General features: G+C 44.2%; 1 protein-coding gene across 1 annotated transcript; it reads left to right on the forward strand.

Annotated features, from left to right (window-relative positions):
• Nucleotides 1-9,075: 9,075 nt before the first annotated feature.
• On the forward strand, nucleotides 9,076-14,058 carry LOC109897591 (neurogenic differentiation factor 2-like). The gene is made up of 2 exons (XM_020492103.2): nucleotides 9,076-9,254; nucleotides 11,466-14,058. The coding sequence occupies exon 2, from the start codon at nucleotides 11,473-11,475 to the stop codon at nucleotides 12,550-12,552; it is 1,080 nt and encodes a 359-aa protein (XP_020347692.1). The 5' UTR covers nucleotides 9,076-9,254; nucleotides 11,466-11,472; the 3' UTR covers nucleotides 12,553-14,058.
• The last annotated feature ends 12,275 nt before the right edge of the window (nucleotides 14,059-26,333 follow it).

Below are 26,333 nucleotides of genomic sequence, written 5' to 3' on the forward strand. Positions count from 1 at the left end.
CTGGGACGGTGTGTCACATCATCATTGGACTGAGCTTGTTGTCATTGCAGGCAATTTCAACGCTGTGCGTTACAGGGAAGACATCCTCCTCCCTCATGTGGTACCCTTCCTGCAGGCTCATCCCGACATGACCCTCTAGCATGACAATGCCACCAGCCATATTGCTCGTTCTGTGCGTGATTTCCTGAAAGACAGGAATGTCAGTGTTCTGCCATGGCCAGCGAAGAGCCCAGATCTCAATCCCATTGAGCACGTCTGGGACCTGTTGGATCGGAGGGTGAGGGCTAGGGCCATTCCCCCCAGAAATGTCCGTGCAGGTGCCTTGGTGGAAGAGTGGGGTAACATCTCACAGCAAGAACTGTCAAATATGGTGCAGTCCATGAGGAGGAGATGCACTGCAGTACTTAATGCAGCTGGTGGCCACACCAGATGCTGACTGTTACTTTTGATTTTGACCCCCCCCCCCCCCCCTTTGTTCAGGGACACAGTATTCCATTTCTGTTAGTCACATGTCTGTGGAACTTGTTCAGTTTATGTCTCAGTTGTTGAATCTTGTTATGTTCATACAAATATTTACATATGTTAAGTTTGCTGAAAATAAACACAGTTGACAGTGAGATGACTTTTTTTTATTGCTGAGTTTAAGCACGCACCACTTTTCCATATTTAAAAAAAATATATATATTTTCTGAAACAAGTATTTTTTTTAAATTTCACTTCACCAATTTGGACTATTTTGTAAACTCCAAATAAAAATCTATTTAACTTACAGGTTGTAATGCAACAAAATAGGAAAAACACCAAGGGGTGAATACTGTGCAAGTCACTGTAATAGTCAACTATAGAACCTCTGTGGCTGGTCCTATTAACAGAGAAGATCATACTATGTAAAGAAACGTAGGTGCCTACGTACATGGAGATGGCAAGGCTTTGGAAAGGTAATGGACCATTGAAACTATAATCCACACCCCCACTCAGTCGGGTCCAATCCTGCCCCACCCTAATTCCTCATGAGCGCCAGCCAAGTGTTCTGTTGGTAATAAGCTGAAGCATCTGGGGTTTGGACGTCAAAAGCAACGTAAAATGTGAAATCATTCATTTATAAGGATCACAGAGAGGCTTTGTCCCAGGACAGCAGGTGTTCTCGTAATTCATAGCAGGTCACACAGAAAGAGAGTGTTTATCAGTCCTCACTTCACTCATCCCTCTGCTCTCCACCTGCGTTACCTCGCTGACACATCACAGCTGGCAAATACTAACTATGTGTTCACAACATACAATGATTCTGGTCATGTAGTGGTTATAGGGTATGGGGTGGCACTGTGGGAACCAGATTTATATGCATACGGTCATGCGTGCAAGTAGAAACACACACACAGAAAGAGAGGTTGAGAGAGAGAGAGAGCGTGCGAGAGAGAGAGAGAGACAAGCGAGAGAGAGAGAGAGCGAGAGCGAGAGAGCGAGAGAGAGAGACAGAGACAGAAGGAGAGACAGAGACAGAAGGAGAGAGAGAGAGACAGAGAGAGAGAGAGAGAGAGATAGAGAGAGAGAGAGAGAGAGAGAGAGAGAGAGAGAGAGAGAGAGAGAGAGAGAGATTATTGTACCATAAGGACTGATGATGACAATGCCAGACACTGAGCATACTGAGAAAGTGAGTACTCTGGCTCTGGCCTGGACCTACATCCATCTGGAATGTGTTAGGACAACAGGCACACTCACCAAATGATGGGATAATCCCTGGGAGACGGAGAAAAAGAGAGAGAGAGAGAGAGAGGAACAGAGTAGGGAAAAAGAGAGAATCACAAAGCACATGTTGACATGGACCAGGTCCACTGTGAGAGGTGGATTACAGAAGAGGCAGGGGGAAGAAGTGATGAAAAGATCCACGGCAGGAACTCTTTGTGTCCAAAGTCCACCATCTACTGGTAGAAAAGGAGATGCAGCAATGAAGCAAACAGAAAGCATGCCGGGATGCAGTGTCACTTAATATCCTATAGATGTCGATCTTGCCTCATATTTTATCATGTGAATAATCCCCTGACACTGACATCTAAACATGGTACTGTAGCAGATGAAGGACATTATGACAGGAGAGGAGGTAGCTATGACTAGGGCAGTGATTTATTTAGGCCTCTCTCTCTCTCTCTCTCTCTCTCTCTTTCTCTCTACCTCTCTCACTTCCTCTTTATCACCCTCTTTCTGCCCTTCTCTCTTTCCACTTCTCTCTTTCTCTCTCTCCTCTTTTTCTCTCTCTCTCTTTCTCTCTCCCTCTCTAATCTCTCCCTCTGTCTCTCCCCCTTCTCTCATTCTCTCTCTCTTCTTCTCTTTTTCTCTCTTTCCTTCTCTCTCTTGAAATATCCCCTCTCTCTCCCTCCCTCTACACCCCCAAGCCCCTCACTCATATCATCAATAATCTATGGGCCCTTGTTTCCACTGCCACAATGAATCCTCTATCGTTACTATAATTAAAAGACAGAAATCCCACAAGAGGGTTCAGCTTGGCCGGGCATGGTCTGGCACGGGAACTGATGAAGAATCCCTGAGCCACGCACACCCTGTAGCCACACACACACAGAGACACACACACACACACAGACACCCAGTTAGTCAGGCAGTCTAACTAGACAGACAAACAGACAGACAGATAAACAGACAGATTGGGAGACACGTAAGCAAAGCACAAAGTAGTGTGAGTACCTTTCTCCACCTCCATACAGACACACACACACACATGGACCCACACACAGACCAATGTGGCTGGTATCCACGGCAGCCAGAGCCAGGCAGCGCAGAGACAGAGAGGTGGAGCTGTCTGATGCTGCAATTAGGACCACACTGTCTTGGTGAGCGGTGAGCGCACAGGGATGAATATTTCAGACCGGAGATCTCTATGGGCACCTATGATGTGTCCTGGCAGACCTACAAACACACAAACACAGACAGAGCTGCCAGGGCTGCTGTTTGCCTCTCAACTAGGCTGCATTACCATTAGCGTCAAACCTGATACATGAGCTGAACCACAAACTGACTGTATTCATAAACTCGCTCTTTTCTCTTCACTTCTTCAAACTTGTAATGATTTTTAGGAAGCTCCAGTGTACACACACTCTTATGGCCACATAGAAACACACACACATACACACACAGATGAGCAGTAGCAGCACTCCCCCTGGTGTGTGTTCATTGTGGATGCTGGCTGCACACAGACCTCCTCCTGCCCCTTCATCCTCGGCCCCATCTCCACTTGATTTATCGCTCTCTGATACCACTGCACTAATTAGTCAAGTAATTAATTAATAGGCATTTGCATTTGTGCATATGCAATTAGGAGGCTGGAGAGAGGAGAGTGCAGATGGGGTCTGGGAGTCTGGTGGGGGAGGGTGTGTGTGTGTGTGTGTGTGTGTGTGTGTGTGTGTGTGTGTGTGTGTGTGTGTGTGTGTGTGTGTGTGTGTGTGTGTGTGTGTGTGTGTGTGTGTGTGTGTGTGTGTGTGTGTGTGTGTAAATATGTGTAATCTGGTCAGAATCGTGGTGGGACGCTGGGAGGTGACAGGTACAGGGGTGAGGCAAAAAGACTTTGACACCCCTGTGGTAGACAATCTGACCAACCAATCCACTGCAGCCAATGAGAGTCACAGTGTTGATGTACATGTGAGTGTTGCACCTAAAGGACTACGCCTTTATAGAGCAAACATCCATTGAAGGGTCTCTAAATTATAGTTTATATTGGGTGGTTGTCAACAGACAAGGATAACACCCAGGTGGTTCATACGTGCGTACCACCGCACTTAACCATGGAAAGGTGACTGGGAATATGGCCGAATACAAACAGTGTAGTTATTCCCTCCGCAGAGACAAAGTGGAGTCGCACGTCAACGGCTCAGAAACCAGCCACGTCACCGACACCAACTTCTTGCTAAACACCTTTTTCACCCGCTTTGGTACCAAGGTCTTCTCCGTGGCTGACGTGAGTAAGACATTTAAACGTGTTAACCCTCGCAAGGCTGCCGGCCCAGACGGCATCCCTAGCCGGGTCCTCACAGCATGCGCAGATTATCTGGCTGGTGTGTTTACGCACATATTCAATCTTTCCCTATCCCAGTCTGCTGTCCCCCGGTTCAAGATGGCCACCATTGTTCCTGTACCAAAGAAGGCAAAGGTAACTGAACTAAAGGACTATTGCCCAGTAGCACTCACTTCTGTCATCATGAAGTGCTTTTTAGTCACAAGTCAAGGATCGTATCACCTCCACCTTACCTGTCACCCCAGACCCACTTCAATTTTCTTACCGCCCCAATCGGTCCACAGACGATGCAATCACCATCACACAGAACACTGCCCTATCCCATCTAGACAAGAGGAATACCTATGCAAGAATGCTGTTCATTGACTACATCTCAGCATTCAACACCATAGTACCTTCCAAACTCATCATTAAGCTTGAGGCCCTGGGTCTGAACCCCGCCCTGTGCAATTGGGTCCTGGACTTCCTTACGGGCCGCCCCCAGGTGGTGAAGGTAGGAAACAACATCTCCACTTTGCTGATCCTCAACACTGGGGCCCCACAAGGGTGCGTTCTCAGCCCCCTCCCGTACACCCTGTTCACCCACGAATGCGTGGCCATGCATGCCTCCAACTCAATCATCAAGTTTGCAGATGACACAACAGTAATAGACTTGATTATCAACAACAACGAGACAGCCTACAGGGAGGAGGTGAGGGCACTCGGAGTGTGGTGTCAGGAAAACAACTTCTCACTCAACGTCAACAAAACAAAGGAGATAATCGTGGACTTCAGGAAACAGCAGAGGGAGCACCCGCCCTATCCACATGGACGGGACAGCAGTGGAGAAGGTGTTCCTCGGCGTACACATCACGTACAAACTGAAATGGTCCACCCACACCGACAGTGTGATGAAGAAGGCTCAACAGCGCCTCTTCAACCTCAGGAGGCTGAAGAAATTTGGCTTGTCACCTAAAACTTTTACAGATTCACAATTGAGAGCATCCTCTCGGGCTGTATCGTCGCCTGGTACAGCAACTGCACCGCCCACAACCGCAAGGGTGGTGGGTCTACACAACACATCACTGGGGGCAAACTACCTGCCCTCCAGGACACCTACAGCACCCATTGTCACAGGAAGGCCATAAAGATCATCAAGGACAACAACCACCCAAGCCACTGCCTGTTCACTCTGCTACCATCCAGAAGGCGAGGTCAGTACAGGTGCATCAAAGCTGGGAACGAGAGACTGAAAAACAGCTTCTATCTCAAGGCCATCAGACTGTTAAACAGCCATCACTAACACAGAGAGGCTGCTGCCTACATACAGACTTGAAATCTTTGGCCACTGTAATAAATAGATCACTAGTCACTTTAATAATGCCACTTTAATAATGTTTACATATCTTGCATTACTCATCTCACATGTACAGTTTGGCAAAAAAGTATTTAGTCAGCCACCAATTGTGCAAGTTCTCCCACTTAAAAAGATGAGAGAGGCCTGTAATTTTCATCATAGGTACACTTCAACTATGACAGACAAAATGAGAGAGAAAAATCCAGAAAATCACATTGTAGGATTTTTAATGAATTTATTTGCAAATTATGGTAGAAAATAAGTATTTGGTCAATAACAAAAGTTTATCTCAATACTTTGTTATATACCGTTTGTTGGCAATGACAGAGGTCAAACATTTTCTGTAAGTCTTCACAAGGTTTTCACACACTGTTGCTGGTATTTTGGCCCATCCCTCCATGCAGATCTCCTCTAGAGCAGTGATGTTTTGGGGCTGTTGCTGGGCAACACAGACTTTCAACTCCCTCCAAAGATTTTCTATGGGGTTGAGATCTGGAGACTGGCTAGGCCACTCCAGGACCTTGAAATGCTTCTTACGAAGCCACTCCTTCGTTGCCCAGGCGGTGTGTTTGGGATCATTGTCATGCTGAAAGACCCAGCCACGTTTTATCTTCAATGCCCTTGCTGATGGAAGGAGGTTTTCACTCCATTCATTCATCCCATTCATTCTTTCCTTTACACGGATCAGTCGTCCTGGTCCCTTTGCAGAAAAACAGCCCCCAAAGCATGATGTTTCCACCCCCATGCTTCACAGTAGGTATGGTGTTCTTTGGATGCAACTCAGCATTCTTTGTCCTCCAAACATGACGAGTTGAGTTTTTACCAAAAAGTTCTATTTTGGTTTCATCTGACCATATGACATTCTCCCAATCTTCTTCTGGATCATCCAAATGCTCTCTAGCAAACTTCAGACGGGCCTGGACATGTACTGGCTTAAGCAGGGGGACACGTCTGGCACTGCAGGATTTGAGTCCCTGGCGGCGTAGTGTGTTACTGATGGTAGGCTTTGTTACTTTGGTCCCAGCTCTCTGCAGGTCATTCACTAGGTCCCCCCATGTGGTTCTGGGATTTTTTCTCACCCTTCTTGTGATCATTTTGACCCCACGGGGTGAGAACTTGCGTCGAGCCCCAGATCGAGGGAGATTATCAGTGGTCTTGTATGTCTTCCATTTCCTAATAATTGCTCCCACAGTTGATTTCTTCAAATCAAGCTGCTTACCTATTGCAGATTCAGTCTTCCCAGCCTGGTGCAGGTCTACAATTTTGTTTCTGGTGTCCTTTGACAGCTCTTTGGTCTTGGCCATTGTGGAGTTTGGAGTGTGACTGTTTGAGGTTGTGGACAGGTGTCTTTTATACTGATAACAAGTTCAAACAGGTGCCATTAATACAGGTAACGAGTGGAGGAGAGAGGAGCCTCTTAAAGAAAGAAGTTACAGGTCTGTGAGAGCCAGAAATCTTGCTTGTTTGTAGGTGACCAAATACTTATTTTCCACCATAATTTGCAAATAAATTCATAAAAAATCCTACAATGTGATTTTCTGTTTTCTTTTCATTTTGTCTGTCATGGTTTAAGTGTACCTATGATTAAAATTACAGGCCTCTCTCATCTTTTTACGTGGGAAAACTTGCACAATTGGTGGCTGACTAAATACTTTTTTGCCCCACTGTATATACGGTTTTTTATACCATGTATTGCATCTTGTCTATGCCGCTCGGTCATCATTCATCTGGGGCGGCAGGGTAGCCTAGTCGTTAGAGTGTTGGACTAGTAACCAGAAGGTTGCAAGTTCAAACCCTGAGCTGACAAGGTACAAATCTGTTGTTCTGCCCCTGAACAGGCAGTTAACCCACTGTTCCTAGGCTCTCATGGATAAAAAGAATTTGTTCTTAACTTACTTGCCTAGTTAAATAAAGGTAAAAAAATTTATATATTCTTACTCCCTTTCTTTACTTAGATTTGTGTGTATTAGGTAGTTGTTGTGGAATTGTTAGATGTTGTTAGATGTTAGATGTTGTTGCACTGTCGGAACTAGAAGCACAAGCATTTCGCTACACTCGCAATAACATCTGCTAACCATGTGACCAATAAAATTTGATTTGATTTGATCTGGCAAAATCCATACACACACACACAAGCGCATCATTTTGCATAAACTCTTCTCAGTATTCTAATTCCAGTCTACAGCCGCCATGTTTGTTGTCTCCTTTAGCCTGTCATTGGCCAAAACGATGCTGTTGACATTTGCCATTTATTTTGGCAAGGTGATTTGAAGGATGATTGGGACTTGTTGAAATGCACGGGTAAGGCAACCCGTGCCCAGCGTCCTCCATTCCCGCCTCCCCAGTGCCCAGTACTGCTGAGGTAGGGCACCGATTTGGCTGGCAGCAGGGCCTGACGTGATGCCTTCCATCCCCCACATTTGGAGGGGTGCCAGGATGCCATCCTCTCTCTCAGCCCGCCGGGGACTGGATGGGACACATTACTGAATGTGCAGAATCATGACCCCCATAGCCACAGCTGTTGCCACACTACTGCTGACCCCGCAGGTGACCCTCCCCTGGTGACTGTCTGACTGGGATCTCTGGGGAGTTGGAGGAGAACCTGGCCCAAGGACATGAACCCACGGCGCTATTTCCCTGCTTCAAAATGTCCCTTTGCCTGCCTCTCAATTGTCTGTCATTGCTGTGCCAAAGGACAGACACATGCATGCCAACTTGGACCTGGTGGTCACAGAGCTCGTTTTCCAGATTAACTTCACTAATGCCTGCCTAATGGTGAGATATTGGAGTTGGAACTTGGAATAGAGATAACTCAGGGATACCGATGACACAGGGAGTGGGGAAGAGGAAAGCAGGAATTCGCAGGCTTGCAGCACTCTTCTTTATAACGCCATTGATTTGGTTAGTGTGCCAACGCTCCTCCCACTCTGGGCAACCGCACAGATGCCAGCTCCAACCACCCCCGATCCCCTCCCTCACGGACCCCCGCCCTTATCCCGTCCCTGGTGGGGTTGCACACCTGGGCCCCATCGTTGTTGCTGTGCAGGAGGACTGGAGCTTGCTCGCCCCGCAGGCACCCCTCAGCGTCTTACTCTGAAAACACCAGCGCTCAAGCAATCTCGTCATCCCTCCTACCTGTGCCCACGTCTAATCTCATCTCACGAGCACCTGTAAACAACAAACAATCAATAGGGTCTCAATAGCCGAAATGTATCTGTCTATCCGTGTTTATTGAGAGTGAGTGTCATTGATCGTTCTGCCCGTAGAGTCTGCGCGCAATGCTATTTGTTTTGATTGTTTTCCCCCTGAATAGATCACTATAATGCTATTCAATTAGGTACATAAATAGATAAACAATATCGCCTTCTGTTCCCAGGTCTGCAAATGCACCCCAACCCCCTCTCCTTGATCACCGTTGTTTTATGCATGCTATCGTTTAACTTAACCCTTAGGTTAAATGTAAAAAATAATAATAAAGGCAAATACACCAATAATATCCGTTGTCTACAACAAACATTTTTGTTCGCCCATTTTTCTGTTCCCTCTCTTTCACTCGTATTGCCTCGTCTCAGTTTCTCTCTTTTTCTGGCTGTGTGAGCGCGAGCGCAGTGACAGATGGCGGGGCCCTCTTCCCTCGGGAAGACAATCTCTCCGAATGCGGGCGCATGTCAATCACCGGCTCTCATGTGATGGCTCTTGCCAGTGACGTGCCAACCATATGGCCTGGCATCATAGCTGGTATGTAACCCTGCCTAGTAGCGATGCCCACACTGTCTCAGAGCGCGCGCGCGGATAGCACACTGAGCACCCTGCCGCACCTATAGGAGCGTTTGCTCGCGGTCCCAGAAGATGGTCTGAACTCACGCGCTTTCCACCCCTTCAAGAGCTCTCGCGGAGGTAAGTTGGAGTGTAAACAAATCGACGAGTGACCTTCCCAATATGGAAAGTAATTAATTTAATAAATCGAGATTAATAATGCAAGGATAATTCGTGACCGTTTTTTGGTGGATGTTTGTGCCTCCTTGTAAACGTCTGTTTTGAGTTCACTCAGCTAAATGCCATTTTTGAACATTTGGATTATGGTGTAGCTATGGTTCTTCGTTTGGCACAATGTTATACTCCATTTGTCCTTCAACTTTTAACAGCGCGGACCTCCATTCTGTGTGTTAATTATAGGCTAGGAGTGCAATATAATATTTCTTGCTTATTTTGTTCAGAAAACAGCTATCCACAAAGGCAAGCTCTAGTCTACAGCCTATCTCTGTGGACAATCGGAAAAAAAATAGACAACCTTCCTCCGGAATTTAATTAATTTCAATAGTCAGACAGTATAAGGCATTCATTTGATTAGTGAAAAAAACATGGAAACATGAGAAACAGAGAGATTAATAGAAAGAGAGATACAGAGGGAGAGAGAGGGGAGGCAGAATTCTTATTCACTGTCAGCTAATTATTTCTGCGTCTCATGGCTTAGATAGAAGATTTATCGATGATTTTATCTGAGTGTTCATCTTGGAGAAAAGGAAAGGGTGGGTGGGGCGTTATTGAAAGCGAATGTACAGTAGGCTAATGCGGACATTATTTATTTGTGTTTGTGTAGTTTTATCTTCCACAATTATTCTTTCAACATGTTACATTCCAAATACATCGATGGCTTCCCTAAATCACGCAAGCACCGGCCATGCAAGAGGAGCTTATTGTTGCAATTAAATAAAAATAAAAAATCTGTTTTCTGAAATGCATTTTTTATATATTTTTTAAGGACTGCTAAAAGGATACAAAGCAATTTCCGTCTGTAAATGCAAACCTCTCCAACTAAAAGGGGTTTGGAATCGCTCCGTCGTGCATACTGAATTATGTGTGAAATATTTTTCTTGTAAGGTAGTCTACATGGTCTGTTAATTAAACGTTTTTTTTTTTTTTAATTGAGCAAATCTCCTGAGCCTGAAATTTCCAAACGAGATTTTGCCTCTGGCACACCCTGGAGATAATTAGCACCGTATTCCTCCTGGTTGACTTTGGGTCCACACACATCACGTAGCCCAACCACAGTTCTCCAGCCTACCAGAGATACAAGAGATTTACAGTGATTTAGGGTGACAATATGTTACTGATTTGAGATGGTTTAAACTGTCCATCTATCATATCTTTGCACTGGCTATTTACATTCAAATACCATCTCGTTTCTCCTTTTCGGGATAATTGATGCTATTTTCAAAAAGGCCTGGCTCAATCAACTTCGTATTTTAGGATTATAACATTTGGATGATATTCTAATTGGTGTTTGGGTAAGATATTTACCAATTAAATCTTTGTTGAGTGCCATAATAACAATGTACATTATTTTTTATTACTATCATTATTATTATTTATTGGCTATCAAAATGGATCTTTGTGGATAATATTAACCCATGTGATCCTATAGTACCTGATAGGCTATAAGGCTGAGCGTGATAAGACAACAGTGGCTCTGCAGGTGTGGTAGAAGTCATCTCAATGTCAAATGTGACCAAAAATAGGATAGCCTATTAATTAAAATAACTTCCGATATCCACACACAATATTTTGTGATCACCTTCTGACACGATGAGCAACACCAAGGTAGAGAAACTAAAATCAGAGTATAAATGTGCATGTCCTCTTGCCGTGCTTTTTGTGGAGGTGGGTGGTGCGGTGGAATAGTGCTGGAATGTAGCCAGAAGTATGTGAGCGTCGGGGGGAGTGAAAGTAGGGGCACGTTGCTTCACAGTGCGCCCCACGGGATCTGTAATGTGGCCTGTGCTGTTGAGACCCGCTGCGCGAGGGCAGGAGGGGGGGCACATGGACAACAGCAGGGAATTAAATAAGGGACCGGTTGGGCGATAGACCCGGGTGTTCACTGAAATGTTTCTGATGGCATGCTGTTTTAGTTCCTCCCAAACACGTCTAATTTCAGTCTTATTAGGCTACTAATGTCCTCTGCCTTTATCATGAAGAGATATTAATCCAAACTTGATTGAGAATTATCCCATTGTTGAATGCATTTCATTACGTTCTTGTTTTTTCCTTCAGCCCTTTTCTGATTTGAAATGTCCTCACTCCTCAGACAACTTTCTTTATCTCTTTCAGTGCCGCAATGTTGACTAGGCTGTTCAGTGACCCGTCGCTGCTTCCCGACATGCATAAGTATTCGGCCTGGGCAGAGGACAGCGAGAGCGAGGACTCGAAGACCAAGGATGATGAGGATCACTGCCGCGTGGGCGATGACGACATGGATGTCCCGGACATGAGAAGCAGCCGGGCACATTCTGAGATCGGCGGTGAAGACGAGGACGACGACGAGGCGGATGAGGACGAAGGAGAGGACGGTGCAGAAGGGGACGGTCCCAAAAAACGGGGCCCTAAGAAACGTAAAATGACACCTGCGCGTATCGAGCGATCCAAGTTGCGTCGTCAAAAGGCAAACTCACGGGAGAGGACGCGCATGCACGACCTGAACTCTGCGCTCGACAATCTGCGTAAAGTCGTGCCCTGTTACTCAAAAACGCAGAAGCTCTCCAAAATTGAGACTCTCCGTTTGGCCAAGAACTATATCTGGGCCCTCTCTGAGATCCTGCGCTCCGGCAAGAAGCCTGATCTTGTGTCCTACGTGCAGACGCTGTGTAAAGGACTGTCCCAACCCACGACCAACCTGGTTGCGGGTTGTCTGCAGCTCAACTCCCGAAACTTCCTAACGGAGCAGTGTCCGGAGGGGGGACGCTATCCCGGCTCCAACTCCTTCTCCATGCATCCTTACCCCTACCAGTGCTCCCGCCTCTCCAGCCCTCAGTACCAGTCTGGTTCCAACTCGCATCCCTTACGGACACACGGGTACTGCTCAGCCTACGATTCGCTGTACGGTGGCAGTGGATCTCCAGAATACAACAGCCCAGAGTATGAGGGGCCCATCTCCCCTCCCGTGTGCATCAATGGCAACTTTTCTCTGAAGCACCAGGGCACTACGTCCCCCGAGGTAGCCGAGAAAGGCTATCATTACTCTATGCATTACTCCGGCCTGGCCGGCTCTCGCCCCACTGCTGGCCACATATACGGTTCTTCAGGGGTGCGGAGCAGCATCCACTCCGAAAACGTATCGCCTTACCACGACATGCACCTGCACCACGAAAGGGCCCCCGTCCCCGTGTACGATGAACTCAATGCGTTTTTCCACAACTGAAACAGCAGTAATATTGCCATGCGTGGGAGTCTTCTTGCAATCAACAATCAATTAGTTGCCCACCTTTGGCAAGGCGCGTGCACGGTCACACCCCCTCCCCTAAAACTTAGTCCCAAAGGACTATGACACCAGACACGGATCATTGTGGAAAAAACGTTTTATTTCTTGTTTTTCTATGTCCTTTTATATAATTGTATTTATTTTGTATCTATTCTGTGACGATGGGATGCTGTGAAAATGTTGCATTTGAAATGGAATGTGTACAGAATTGACGGTGATTGACGTATGGATTATTATTGAAATAGCTAGTTAAACAGAGTTCAAATGCAACCGCATAGTCACGTTTATAACATTGTAACAACCGAAGATGCTGTAACTAATTTGGAAATAGAGGATTCAATTAAGAAGCAAGCAGTGCACTTAAAAGCAAGCATGTCGAAGAGATAGGAAGATATATGTTTTCAAATGTCGACAAATGGCAACAGATATGTCAGAAAATTAAACATATTTCACCTCTATGCAAGAAATAGCCTACGCCAAACAAGTATACAAGGACCAATTACAGGCTATATCTAAAATAGTGTACATTAAATTAAATTACATTAAATTAATTGAACACTTCTCAACAATATCATTTCATTGCTTCTCGGCCCCTATTCTGACTTACCATAACACACACGGGAGGAATTGCTTGGCGTCTATTTTTGTATTTATTGAGGGACATAGATTCAAGTGGAAACGTAATGACACAGAGAATACCATTTTCGATCCCTAGAATATCACCAATGGATAAGGAAAAGCAAATGAAAAGCAAAGAATATTTGGCAGATTAGGCCTATAAGGCTAAAGCCAACATTTAAAATGAGTGATTCTAAAGAAGCAGATATGGGCTACCAGCTCCGGCTGGTCAAGTCGTTCTAATGTTAACGATTCGATAGTGTTTACGTTCATTAGATTAGGCTACCTTTCATGGATTTGCAAGTTTGCACTATGTTTTAGATGTCATTAAAATGCAATTGAAAAGGGTTTAATGTAAGCCAATAGCCCTTGGCTTTCGTACATCTACAATCATGTCAGTGACGGAACGAAGAATCGGATAGGCCGAAAATAAAATAAACACAATATTTCATGTCATGCCACAGGAATAAATACGGCAAGTCAAGTAACTTTCTAATCAATCGAACACATTGACTTGTTGAATAGGCCTATTTCTAAAAGTGCAAGGGCCAGGATTTAGCACTCAATTTCGAAATAGTCGAAGTTATATCAGAAGGTCGATATATTGCACTGAAATGACAGGATGGTTATCGTGATTATTATTTACAAACAGTATTATTCCATGCATAATTTTGTCTATACTAACTAAATCAATGCAAATATTTCCACTAAGGGTCCCCCGAGTCGTCAACATGTGTTGCATTTTTCATTGAAAGCGAAAGTGAAAACTTTGTATTTAAACAATGTGTGTGTGTGTGTGTGTGTGTGGTAAAATAAAAGGATAATACATTAAATTGTGCTACATCATTTCATTTGAAACCTATATCCAAGTTGTTACTCGGTAAACGTTGTCCTTTCTCGTTGAAATCCAGAACCATTACATAATGTTAAAAAAAGTATCGGCTGTCTCGATGGTTAAGTTATCAGTCTAATCATCAACTATGTAAGAGCTATATTATATTCTTCCTATGATTATTCGTATCATTGGAAATGCTCTATGACATGATGATTCAGTGTGGCCTGGAAAGGGATGGGTTTAACATCAAACATCCCCATATCGCTCTGCTTTCGGGAAGTGCGTCAGGCTATTGGAAGAAGTAGCATCCCTTGACACGTGACTCTAACAGGTTTAGTATAGCAGATTTATAAGCTATGTCAATATGTTGCAGTAAATCACATTCTTCAATTGAGCCCGCAAAAAAAAGTGTTGTAGAATGAGTTCGAAAGCCATATTCGAAAGACTTCCACTTGTGGGAGACGATAAAACATTTCTAATGATTCGGCATAGAGGCACAAACGGGAATTCTAGGATCTAATCAACAGGCCAACACCATCTTTCCGGAACACAACGAACATATTACAAAGACAAACGTGTCAACAAAGAAGCCCTGCAATGGACTCTAATGAGTTGAACAGCAGGATCTGGACAGATTGGGAAAAGGCCCCCCGGTTCTGCAGGCGAGCCAAAATCCCTAACAGTTACCAAAGGGCCTGTCTGAAGCTTTCGGGGATTTCTAGGATTTTCAAATGTTATGGGAGCCGTTATAAGCCTAACGAATTCCTTTGAAGAGAGGGCCTGCTATGACAACTAACTTCTAGATCAGGGGTGTGCAACTCTGATGTGGGTGGGGCCACAAAACATCAGAACTCATCATGAGGGGCCGCAGTGGCTCGCGGGTCTGCGTACACACATCCATACCCAGATGCAGTCAGGGCCGGTCCAATTATTTTGGGGGCCCTCCCACCTTGCGAGCAATACATTTGTCAAGCGAAGAGAAACACTTTACGTTTTAGAGTTCATTTCCTGCAATTTTACACATTTTGCCAGACGGGTAGAACAAATGTTGCTGTTTTAAAGCAAGTTAGCTGCAAATATTCTTCCATGGGGTGATGACAAATGTTTGCAGTTTTGCGGTCTGATGATCAATGGTTGCCCATCCCGGATCTAGATCATGAGTTTGTGGGGGTTTTTCGGGCTACTTTTTCGGTTGTTACATACAAGCAACCGTGCTCCTGCTCCATTTGAGCGCAGGCCAGAATATTCATGGCATCAAAGGTAAACTTGACTCGAACGGACACAAGGATCACAATGCACGAGATAGAGCGATAGAGACAAACGGGTGTATATGAGATGATTTCTGAAACGCGGAAGAAATACAGAGACTATAGCCCTATTCGCTGACATTAAATCATCGATAATTGTAGCCCAAAAAAAACACGAAACATAAGGGATCCCTAACTAGCAAAGATATCATTTGTAATCAAAACAAGGCATTGGAAAGAGGCTAAAATATTGCGGGCAGCAGAGGACCTTAATCCAGCCCATGTAGTCCATATTGGAATGACAACCTTGACTTCAGGCTCATTGGCTCAATGGACCTTGACAGTGACGGTCATGTATTTTCCACAGCGCATTTCTTCAATCCCACCTGTATTTCTCCACAGGTAGCCTATCCTGATGGACTAAGCAGGACATCATAACTTATCATAACTCGTCATAACATCCATAACTCTCACACACACGCACACATACACACACCGAGAGAGAGAGAGAGAGAAATACACTTTTGTGAGTACGATGTTTACTGTTAATTTTATATTGTTTATTTCACTTTTGTTTATTATCTATTTCACTTGCTTTGACAATGTTAACATATGTTTCACATGCCACTAAAGCCCGTTGAATTGAATTGAATTCAGAGCGAGAGAGAGAATTCAGCAAAAATATTCTCCGTGTACAACGTAAAACACCAAATAATGCACGCAGAGCAGAATTAGGCCGATACCCGCTAATTATCAAAATCCAGAAAATAGATATTCAATTCTACAATTTGCTTGCCTTGCATATGCAATTCAATGTGTTTTCTCGTCAGCTATTAGGATAAAGATTTCTGAGATTCCCAAACCTTCCATAACAAAGCCATCACATGCAAGCGATGAACCTAGAGAAGACTCCCCCCTAAGCAAGCTGGTCCTGGGGCTCTGTTCACAAACACAAACAGACCCCACAGAGCCCTAGGACAGCAACACAATTAGACCCAATCATGAGAAAACAAAAATATAATTATTTGACACATTGGAAAGAATTAACAAAAAAAATGAGCAAACTAGAATGACATTTGGGCCTAAACAGAGAGTACACAGTGGCAGAATACCTGACCACTGTGACTGACCCAAACTTAAGGAAAGCTTTGACTATGCACAGACTCAGTGCGTATAGACTTGCTATTGAAAAAGGCCGCTGTAGGCAGACCTGGCTCTCAAGAGAAGACAGGCTATGTGCACACTGCCCACAAAATAAGGTGGAAACTGAGCGGCACTTCCTAACCTCCTGCCCAATGTATGACCATATTAGAGACACTTATTTCCCTCAATACAGAGATACACAAAGAATTCGAAAACAAACCCAATAATGATAAACTCACATATCTATTGAGTCATCGCAGCAAAATGTGTGACCTGTTGCCATAAGAAAAGGGCAACCAGTGAAGAGCAAACACCTTTGTAAATACAACCCATATTTATGTTTATATATTTTCCCTTTTGTACTTTAACTATTTGCAGATAATGTGACATTTGAAATGACTTTATTCCTTTTGAACTTTTGTGAGTGTAATGTTTACTGTTAATTTGTATTGTTTATTACACTTTTGTTTATTCTCTAGTTCACTTGCTTTGGCAATGTTAACACATGTTTGCCATGCCAATAAATCCCTTAAATTGAATTGAGAGAGAGAGAGAGATTTCCATTGTGCTTGAATTGTATAATGTATTTTGCCAGGCGTAGCTAATTCTCTAGGTCACAGTTACAGGTTTTCACTTTAATCAAAAGTGTATTGTGTGATTGTAATTCCCTTGATGCAAAACTTTTTTCGTCTGATTTTTGTTTGTCTGAAAATACAGTAGGATTATTGTTTCAACTGAAATGATTTGTTTTTAACGAACCTCTACACTAACCTTATTTGATTTTACACTTTAAAAACATGTATATGGTGCATTCTTATGACCAACATTGGGAGATTTTGATTAAAAATGCACTGAATGAACGTGTCTATGAATGTGCAAACATGCTTTTCAAAATGTACTATCAACTAGTTGAATGGCCTCCCGTGCGGGACTGCACTCAAATATTTATACATTTTAGTTTATAGCATAAGCACATTAACAACAGTAAAACATTCATATTCCTAAATAGATATATTTTTAAATTTACATGTCTCCAACACTAGATAATATCTCTAGGGATTTCATGGATAATATCTCTCAAGATTTCATGGAGCATATAAGACATCGACTAAATTCACCGAGGGGATTACTTCCTGACTATCAACTATAATTAAAAACACACTGACATGTGCTGCAATGTAAATATCGGAATGAGAAAATAAAATGTAATTTAAGAGACAACAGGCCTTAGTCCCAATATGATCGTGTCAGGCAGCTCGGGCGGTCTAATATTGTCGTCGCAACTCTTGAACTCTTCATGAAGCTTATTCAATGCCATGATAAACGTGAAGAAGAAAAAAAGAATGACATTCGTTTGTATTATTCTTGAACATACACGTATGATTTTGAGGCAAGCCTTCTAGGCGCACAATGCAAGGGGCAGCAGTTGCCCTCCATTGTACACGAGACGATGCCACCCCGGCTTGGTTTGGAGCGCTGCCCCGGGACCCATATGTTCCTCAAAATGTCCAGGGTGCGATTAGCTGAGGACACTCCGGCTCACAGAAGAAAGGGAGCTGGGCTTGGACCGTGGAGTGATGATGACCGGCAGCAATGTAGGCCAGCAAAGCCGAAAGTATAAATTGAGAACAGCCTTGTTAAAAATATAATAAATAAAACAACATATATATGGACGAAATTCATTTTGTAGCCCCAGTTTATTGTTGGCCATTTGCATTAGAGGCTAAACTAAAACTGGTGTGACATTTGGACAGCAATCTAAATTGAAAGTTTGACAAAAAAATTGAACATTTAGCTACATTTTACATCAATAGACTAAATATAAATATAAAAACGAACATAACTACTTATCGGACATCAGCCTATAAAAATAAACACAATTTTACTTAATCCCAAAAGCAGGCTATTTGCACGCAAGAGATTTTCAGGTGGATGAAATAGGAATTAGTCTAGGCTCAATCCATGCATTTATCTCAGTAATACTTGAGTTTGCTTATACAGTATATGTGACTAAAAACATCTAGGCTATTTTTTAGGCTAGTCTATTCCTTTCTCTCGTTTCAAACTGAACACTGAGCACCATTCACTCGAGCGTTTCATTATGCGAGAGGATGTGAAATAAACTCAAGTCTAGGCTACGTGGTCATTGATGCATTCCCTTACACGTGATTGTGATGTGACTAAATTGTGCCTTCACTCACTTTGGGATAATACAACTACCGGAACGATTTAGGCTATCTTGACACATTGAATAAAAAGTTATGTGCAGAAAGTTTAGTTCCGCATGATGTATTGCATAAAACAAGGTTAAATAGCGTATGATAATGCTATAGGCGTAGTCTATTCTTTAAAATGCATTTTTAGGCAAATCAGCAAAAACCCAAGTTTGTTGGTGTGTTTCTAGAGTCAGTGCAGGCGGAGGAGCAGGCTCGAGCCAGTGGGAGAGGGCATCTATCAAAATATTCCTTCGTCCGGCGAGAGGTGCGCGCTTTCCAGAGGCGGAAGTTGGCAGCCGTGCAGAGCTGTGCGTGCCAAGTTCCTTAATGTTCCCCGGCACCAGCACGAGCTCTGGAGAGGACACCCGCGCGCCTCGCCGCTGCCTCGTGCCAGTTTGCCCGGCCAAAGTGGCGCTGCTGGGAGGAGTCTGTATTTCTTTCCTAATTTCACGGCATCTGTTCATTATCCAGCACGTTTAAAACGAAAGTTCTTAGTCTGACTTCAAAACACACACACACAAACACACACACTGAGTAAATGCTGAACAAATCCTCTGGGATTTGCTCGACTGGTGAAAACTTATTCGTGCTGTGTTTTTATCAATTGACATAGCAGGAATTTATATGTTGGGATTGTTAACGAATGTGGTATCTGGCTAAAACTTTGCATTACAATATTTTTTTAATGATGTATGAAAATATTAAGGCCAACGTAAACTGTGGATTTACAGTAACTCCTCTGCCCAGGATGGTGTGTATTGTTGACCACCAGCAGCACAATCCTCAGCTCTGAGAGATGGAGGGAGTCAGTGCAACAGAAATTAAATAGAGATCGTATTGAAGGCTACGAACTTCACATACCAAACGCACAGTACTCCCGTGCCCTCTGCAAAGTGAGAGAATACATCTCGCTGTTTAAATTATCGTGTGTGCCCACTCTTTTCTCGCTAAACTTGGTGGAAGATATCAAAGAAAAGTGTTTGTCCGACATAACAGTCAATGTAGTGCGATTATCAAAATGTCACAAGTATCTTTAACTGGTGTGAATTCCAATTAACATGTCTAAATATTAGAAATGCAAATTAATTAAACAGGAAACATTTAAGAACATATAGGCCTACTTATAATACAGTGTGTATCAATAAAATACAAATGTACATATAAATCATTGTTTTATGTCATTATCATAAAAGCTACAGGAGAGGGCTTTTTTTTTAGAAGAGACCATGATGCTGACGGTAAGTAAAGTAAATCAACATCAGGTCATATCTAGTGCCATTGAACACACACACACACACACACACACACACACACACACACACACACACACACACACACACACACACACACACACACACACACACACACACACACACACACACACACACACACACACACACACACACACACACACACACACACACACACAAAGAGAGGGAGAGAGAGTAAGCTTACTTTAAATATCTTGCCTCTCACATAGTGAATACAAGCAAGCACCAAATCCGACACAGCCAGCCCCATGCATGCGCTGCTCAGCCCCAGTGCCAGACTGTACGCCAGACAAGGAGGCAAGGCTGTCACTGGCAGGCCGATTCCATGGAAATTCCACAACATCTGTTAGTTATCGCACAATGGGGCACGGCGGTGGGGCACGGGCGACGGGGGCAGGCGAGGCAGAAGCTAAACGGAGAATCTGCTACTGTTGGATTGAATGCCAGGGGAGGAACGAGGGGGACACAGGAAGGGTGAAAGACAGGGGTGGAGATTAGGAGGGGTGCCAGGTAGGTTTGGAACCTTGGGGGGGTTGCCACTTGCCACATAGGTTTAGAGGTTTTGGGGTTGCCATGTATTGGGGTTTTGCGCTTTTGGGGACAATGCAGGCAGGGGTGGAGATTAGGAAGACACCAGGGAGGGTGAGGCCTATAGGGGACAATGGCTTGGTAACTATAGTTTATTGTTTACTCTCTGCAGATGGATGCTTCCATCTGACAACTGTCAGTCATCTCTGTCGAGGGCAGTGTAGCTATGTTCTGGCTGGTCACCAGTGAGACCCTCCCTGAGATGGGCGTGTTTGAACCATGTTTAGGAGGTTAAGTAGGAGTGTGCATGGGGACACTGCTGGATCAGAGGGGTAGCTGTGGGTTGTTGCTGGTCTGCACAGATGGCATGTGTTATAGGAGTGTGCTCTTGCTTGCTTGTGTGTTTGTGTGTGTGTTTGTGTGTGTGTGTGTGATAGGGTTGGATGATGCCTCGGTCACATGGGCAGCAGTAATTGGCCTCCATATTGACCAGTTTGCAGTGCTGGGGGGCGGGCAGTCTCCCAGCTGGACCTGTCAGACAGCATCCCATCCACCTCACTGATCACCCCCCTGACGACCTCTCCACTATCTTCTTCTCTCGTCTCCATCCCCCCTGTCCTCCAGCACCTCTCCTTTCATCTCCTGTCTTCTCCTCCTCTCGTCTCCTCCCTTTCCTATCCTCTCCTAGCCTTTACCACCTGTCCGTTCCACTCCTCTCCTCGGCTCTACCATCTCAACTCTCCTCCTAGTCCTCTACCACCTGTCTTCTACCACCTCTCCACTCCTTAGTGTTCAGTTACATGTAGGTCACTAACAATCATTTAAACAACGTGAAATTAATGTTCCATGTATTACTGGACCAATACCGACGTCTCAGCTCTCTGAATACAGACAGGTCGTGAAGGTTTGCTATGAGCAGTCTCAAGGCTCATCCCCAGCTAGAGGAAGCCATGCCCAGGCTTGGCAGCCGGGAGTCTACAGGTACGTAGCAAGTCTCTCCATCGTCTCTCCTTCACTCTTATCAGCCAGGAAACATGGAGAGTTGGCACACACTCCCTGGGAAAAGGGTGGGAACAACAGGGGGTCGGGAAACACACACGCAACCCTTCCCCTCAGCATAGACATGGGAGCCGATGCTGTCGCTAGGGATTCTGGGTTGGCTGGCTGGCTCTGTGAGAGAGATGGGAGGACCACAGGAAAACATTGCGGATGCAATAACTTAACAACAGGCCCACATGCTGTGTTACCTTCTGAGAGAGAGAGAGAGAGAGAGAGAGAGAGAGAGAGAGAGGAGAGAGAGAGAGAGAGAGAGAGATTGAGAGAGAGAGAGAGGAGAGAGAGAGAGAGAGAGAGAGAGGAGAGAGAGAGATTGAGAGAGAGAGAGAGGAGAGAGAGAGAGAGAGAGAGAGAGAGAAGAGGGGAGACATAGCTGGCAGAATCATACCAAGTCTTGTGCCAAGCAAAGTGCACATGGGAGTAGGTGTGTGTGTGTGCTCTACATTTGCCTGTCAGTGTATGCGTGTGCGTACATGTGTGTGTTTCAGACAGTGTTCATGTGAATATGGCTACCGAGTTGCGCTATGTGCGTAAGAGTGAGTGTGTGTGTGTGTGATTGCACCAGTGTATCTGTATGTATGCTGTGTGTACATGTGCATGTGCAGGAAGTGGGGAGGAAGAGGGAGAGGATGGGGTGAGTGCACGTTTAAATTCTGTGACATCTGTTCATTACAAGTAGAGTGTGTTTATTTTTATACAGCGAGCCACAAGCAGAGAGCTCAATTGGCACCTCTGGTTAATGTAGCAGCCTGCCTCTACTGCACAGCAAATTAAATATTTAGAGGCAGACAGAAAGAATGAAGAAAGAGGCGAGGACGAAGGGAAAGAAAGAGAGACATGATAAGATAATATGTGACAAAAATGCACACACACAAACGCGGATAAGCATTGCCACGCACACTCAAAGTCCCTGTTCTAACTGAATTAAGCAAGGAACAGAGTCTGACAAATCCAGAAGTCACCCTAACACACTCCCATATGAGCAGTATGATGTGATGAGTCAGGACATACACTACGGTTTGTGGTGAAAACAGGCCAGCGTGGACTGAAACAGAACAAAGGACGGAAAATACTAAAATACAGTCTGTCTTCTTGATTTGCTTTCACATGATCATTCATATTCACACTAATTTACATGTGACTGATGCTCAACAGAGAGACACTACAATGAACTGGGCCTCTCCTACCTACTTCTTCCAGCTACAGGCCTTTCCTATAGGTGGATAGGAGCTGTTTCAATTGATGTTCCCTCTGCAGACTGGGGGACTGGAGAGAGGCCTGCTTGGCATGACTGAGGCTGATGCAAGCACCAACCACACCAGACAAACACTGTGGGAGTTGGGACATCTCTCCCTAGCTTGGTCCAGAACACACTCACTGACGGTGTGTGTGTATGTGCGCGCTTGCCTATGTGTGTGTGTGTGTGCGCGTGCCTATGTATGTGTATGTGCACATACTCATGTGTGTGTGTGTGTCTGTAATGATCGGGTACATCAATGGGGTTCTCTCCCTCCACTCAGGCCCCATCTACTCTAAGGAGCCTCTGGCCCCCCCCCTGTCCAGTCCCACTCTCCTCCTCCCATGGGATGGCCTGCTCTGGAATGTCGCTCAAGGGGAAGAATCTCGCTGCAGGCACTCAATATGTCACATGTGTCTCAGAGAAGGAGGAACGGAGAGAGTGAGAGAAAGAGAGACAACATAAGAAGATGATGAAGAAGATGAAGAAGAAGAAGAAGGGTTATGATACAGGTAGTACCCTTAAAGGACAATAATTAGGGCCGGGACGATACCAGTATCACGATACTCTTTAGTACTGTGGCAAGGAAACAAAACAGGAAGCAGATTTAACTTCTTTAGGAAAACAGCCCTAATGTTGGAAATCAACATCATTATGTTGTCATCCTACATGGTAGTAAACCTGCAGCCGCCGCATATGTGATGATTCAAAAGGGTTAATGCAAAAAGGATCGATGCAGATAGTCCAGGTAACTATTTAGTATTCTTACGGCTTGGAGACAGAAGCTGTTCAGGGTCCTGTTGGTTCCAGACTTGGTGCATCCGTACCGCTTGCCATGCGGCAGAAGAGAGAACAATCTGACTTGACCAATGTTTCTTTCTTTTTTTACCCCCTTTTTCTCCCCAATTTTGTGGTATCCAATTGTTAGTAGTTACTATCTTGTCTCATCGCTACAACTCCTGTATGGGCTCAGGAGAGATGAAGGTCGAAAGCCATGCGTCCTCTGAAACACAACCCAACCAAGCCTGCTCCTTTTTTACATTTTATTTTTCTGTTTCAAATATTTGTATTGAACTCACACAAGAATGGTGTATAGGTATACAAGACAGGTATACAGTTCTTATCTGAACATAAAAGAGCATACAGGAACAACAAGACCCAGAGTTCTGGGTACAAAACAAATAATACAAATCACGACATACAAAACAAGGACATGTAGAAAGACAGAGGGTAGATGTCACCCCCCCACTTATTCCCCCTCTTTAACCCCCCCTTATTCCCCCCTATTCCCCCTCTCCCAACTGCTCGGGTGGCAGGGCCAGCACTAACTGCCCAAAGGTAGATTAAAATATTACAATTGAGAGTGCGTTAATAAGTACAAATTCACAGCGCCGACTCGTCCAAGTAGGAGAGGAAAGGCTGCCAGATTTGATCAAATGTTGATCATTTATTGTTCAGAATATATCTAATTCTTTCTAAGTGTACAGTGTTTGCCAATTCACTGAGCCATAATTTGGTAGAGGGCGCTTCCCTCCTTTTCCAACATTGGTACAATGTCACCCAATCTCAGGGAGAAGGTGAGTGGACTGTGGTCTGAGATTATAATATCATGATACATTACAGGTATAGGGGAGTAGTCTAGCATCCACCAAAAAGTAGTCAATTCGAGTGTAAACATTGTGAACATGAGAGTAAAAGGAGTATTCCCTACCCGTAGGGTTAGCGATCCTCCATATATCAAATATATATATATCAATAAGAATTTTTTTATGTAGGTATTCAAGAATTCGCTTGAATAGGAGGCAGGGGTTCGCCGGGTAGAGGATCTATCCAAATATTGGTCTAGCACACAGTTAAGGTCCCCTCCAATGACCAGGTTAGTATGGGAGATATCTGGAATCAGGGCAAGGACTCTTTTGAAAAAAGAGGGGTTATCAATAGATATTACTGAGTTACTGAAGTAGAGTGGATTTCTCCTATTACGATCACATACCGACCCTCTTTATCCGCAATAGTGGTTTTATGTAGAAAGGGAATTCCTTTCCGTACCAGAATCGCTGTGCCTCTCGTTTTGGCAGAGAAGTTAGAGTGATACACTTGCCCCACCCACCTACAATTATGTCTGCTATGAGAGTTATTTTTCAGATGGGTTTCTTGCAAAAATATAATATCAGACGAGAGTGCTTTCAATTGGGCTAGGACCTTGCCTCTCTTAATTGGTTCGTTTAAACCCTTGACATTCCAGGAAGGGAATGTAAGCCCCGCCCTCCTCTCGTTTGTAGTTCCTATGGTGGCCTGCATAACATGTAACTTGATAAACAGGTAAGAAAGCGCACCAAGCCATCACGATCAGCATATGTAGCACCTACACCCGAGCAGTATCCAACCCACCTCTCCCCCCCTGCAAGCACCTTTACTTCCCACCCTATTCCCCTAATTTCCACAAAACATAGGCATGCACAAACAGGAGAGAGAAAAAGAGGAAAAATAAAAATAATAAACACATTGTCTGGCCGATGCCAAAGAAGCACGGCGCGACCTCGAACAAAAGGTAAAACAAAAATAAAATCCCAACTATACGTTAACCTCTCACTATCCTAGAACTTCTACTAACATATGAACTGAGGAGGCTCCCGCGAATAAAGTGTTCAGATAGCATCTAATAAACCTAAACAGAATAAGTTGCAACTTAAAAATATTGCGCACTTAAGCGTCATCCTGGGTCAATCCCAGAGATAAGCAAGATATATTGCTAAGAAATGCCGGTCAAAACATAAACCATCCGCAACCGACATAGACAGCCGTACCTTTACATACTGTGGGTCAAGAGATCGGAACAAGGATTTTGCTAAATTAAACGTACCCCTCAATAAAAAAATAAATAATAATATATATATATATACATACGTACATACATACCCATACATATATATATATATATATATATACATACATAAACATTTTCTTTCCTTTTTAAGATTAAATAAATAAAATATTTTATATATATATATATATATACATACATACACATACATATATACACTGCTCAAAAAAATAAAGGGAACACTTAAACAACACAATGTAACTCCAAGTCAATCACACTTCTGTGAAATCAAACTGTCCGCTTAGGAAGCAACACTGATTGACAATAAATTTCACATGCTGTTGTGCAAATGGAATAGACAACAGGTGGAAATTATAGGCAATTAGCAAGACACCCCCAATAAAGGAGTGGTTCTGCAGGTGGTGACCACAGACCACTTCTCAGTTCCTATGCTTCCTGGCTGATGTTTTGGTCACTTTTGAATGCTGGCGGTGCTTTCACTCTAGTGGTAGCATGAGACAGAGTCTACAACCCACACAAGTTGCTCAGGTAGTGCAGCTCATCCAGGATGGAACATCAATGCGAGCTGTGGCAAGAAGGTTTTCTGTGTCTGTCAGCGTAATGTCCAGAGCATGGAGGCGCTACCAGGAGACAGGCCAGTACATCAGGAGACGTGGAGGAGGCCGTAGGAGGGCAACAACCTAGCAGCTGGACCGCTACCTCCGCCTTTGTGCAAGGAGGAGCAG

This window comes from Oncorhynchus kisutch, linkage group LG10 (assembly GCF_002021735.2).
Source record: "Oncorhynchus kisutch isolate 150728-3 linkage group LG10, Okis_V2, whole genome shotgun sequence".
Lineage (NCBI taxonomy): Eukaryota > Metazoa > Chordata > Actinopteri > Salmoniformes > Salmonidae > Oncorhynchus > Oncorhynchus kisutch.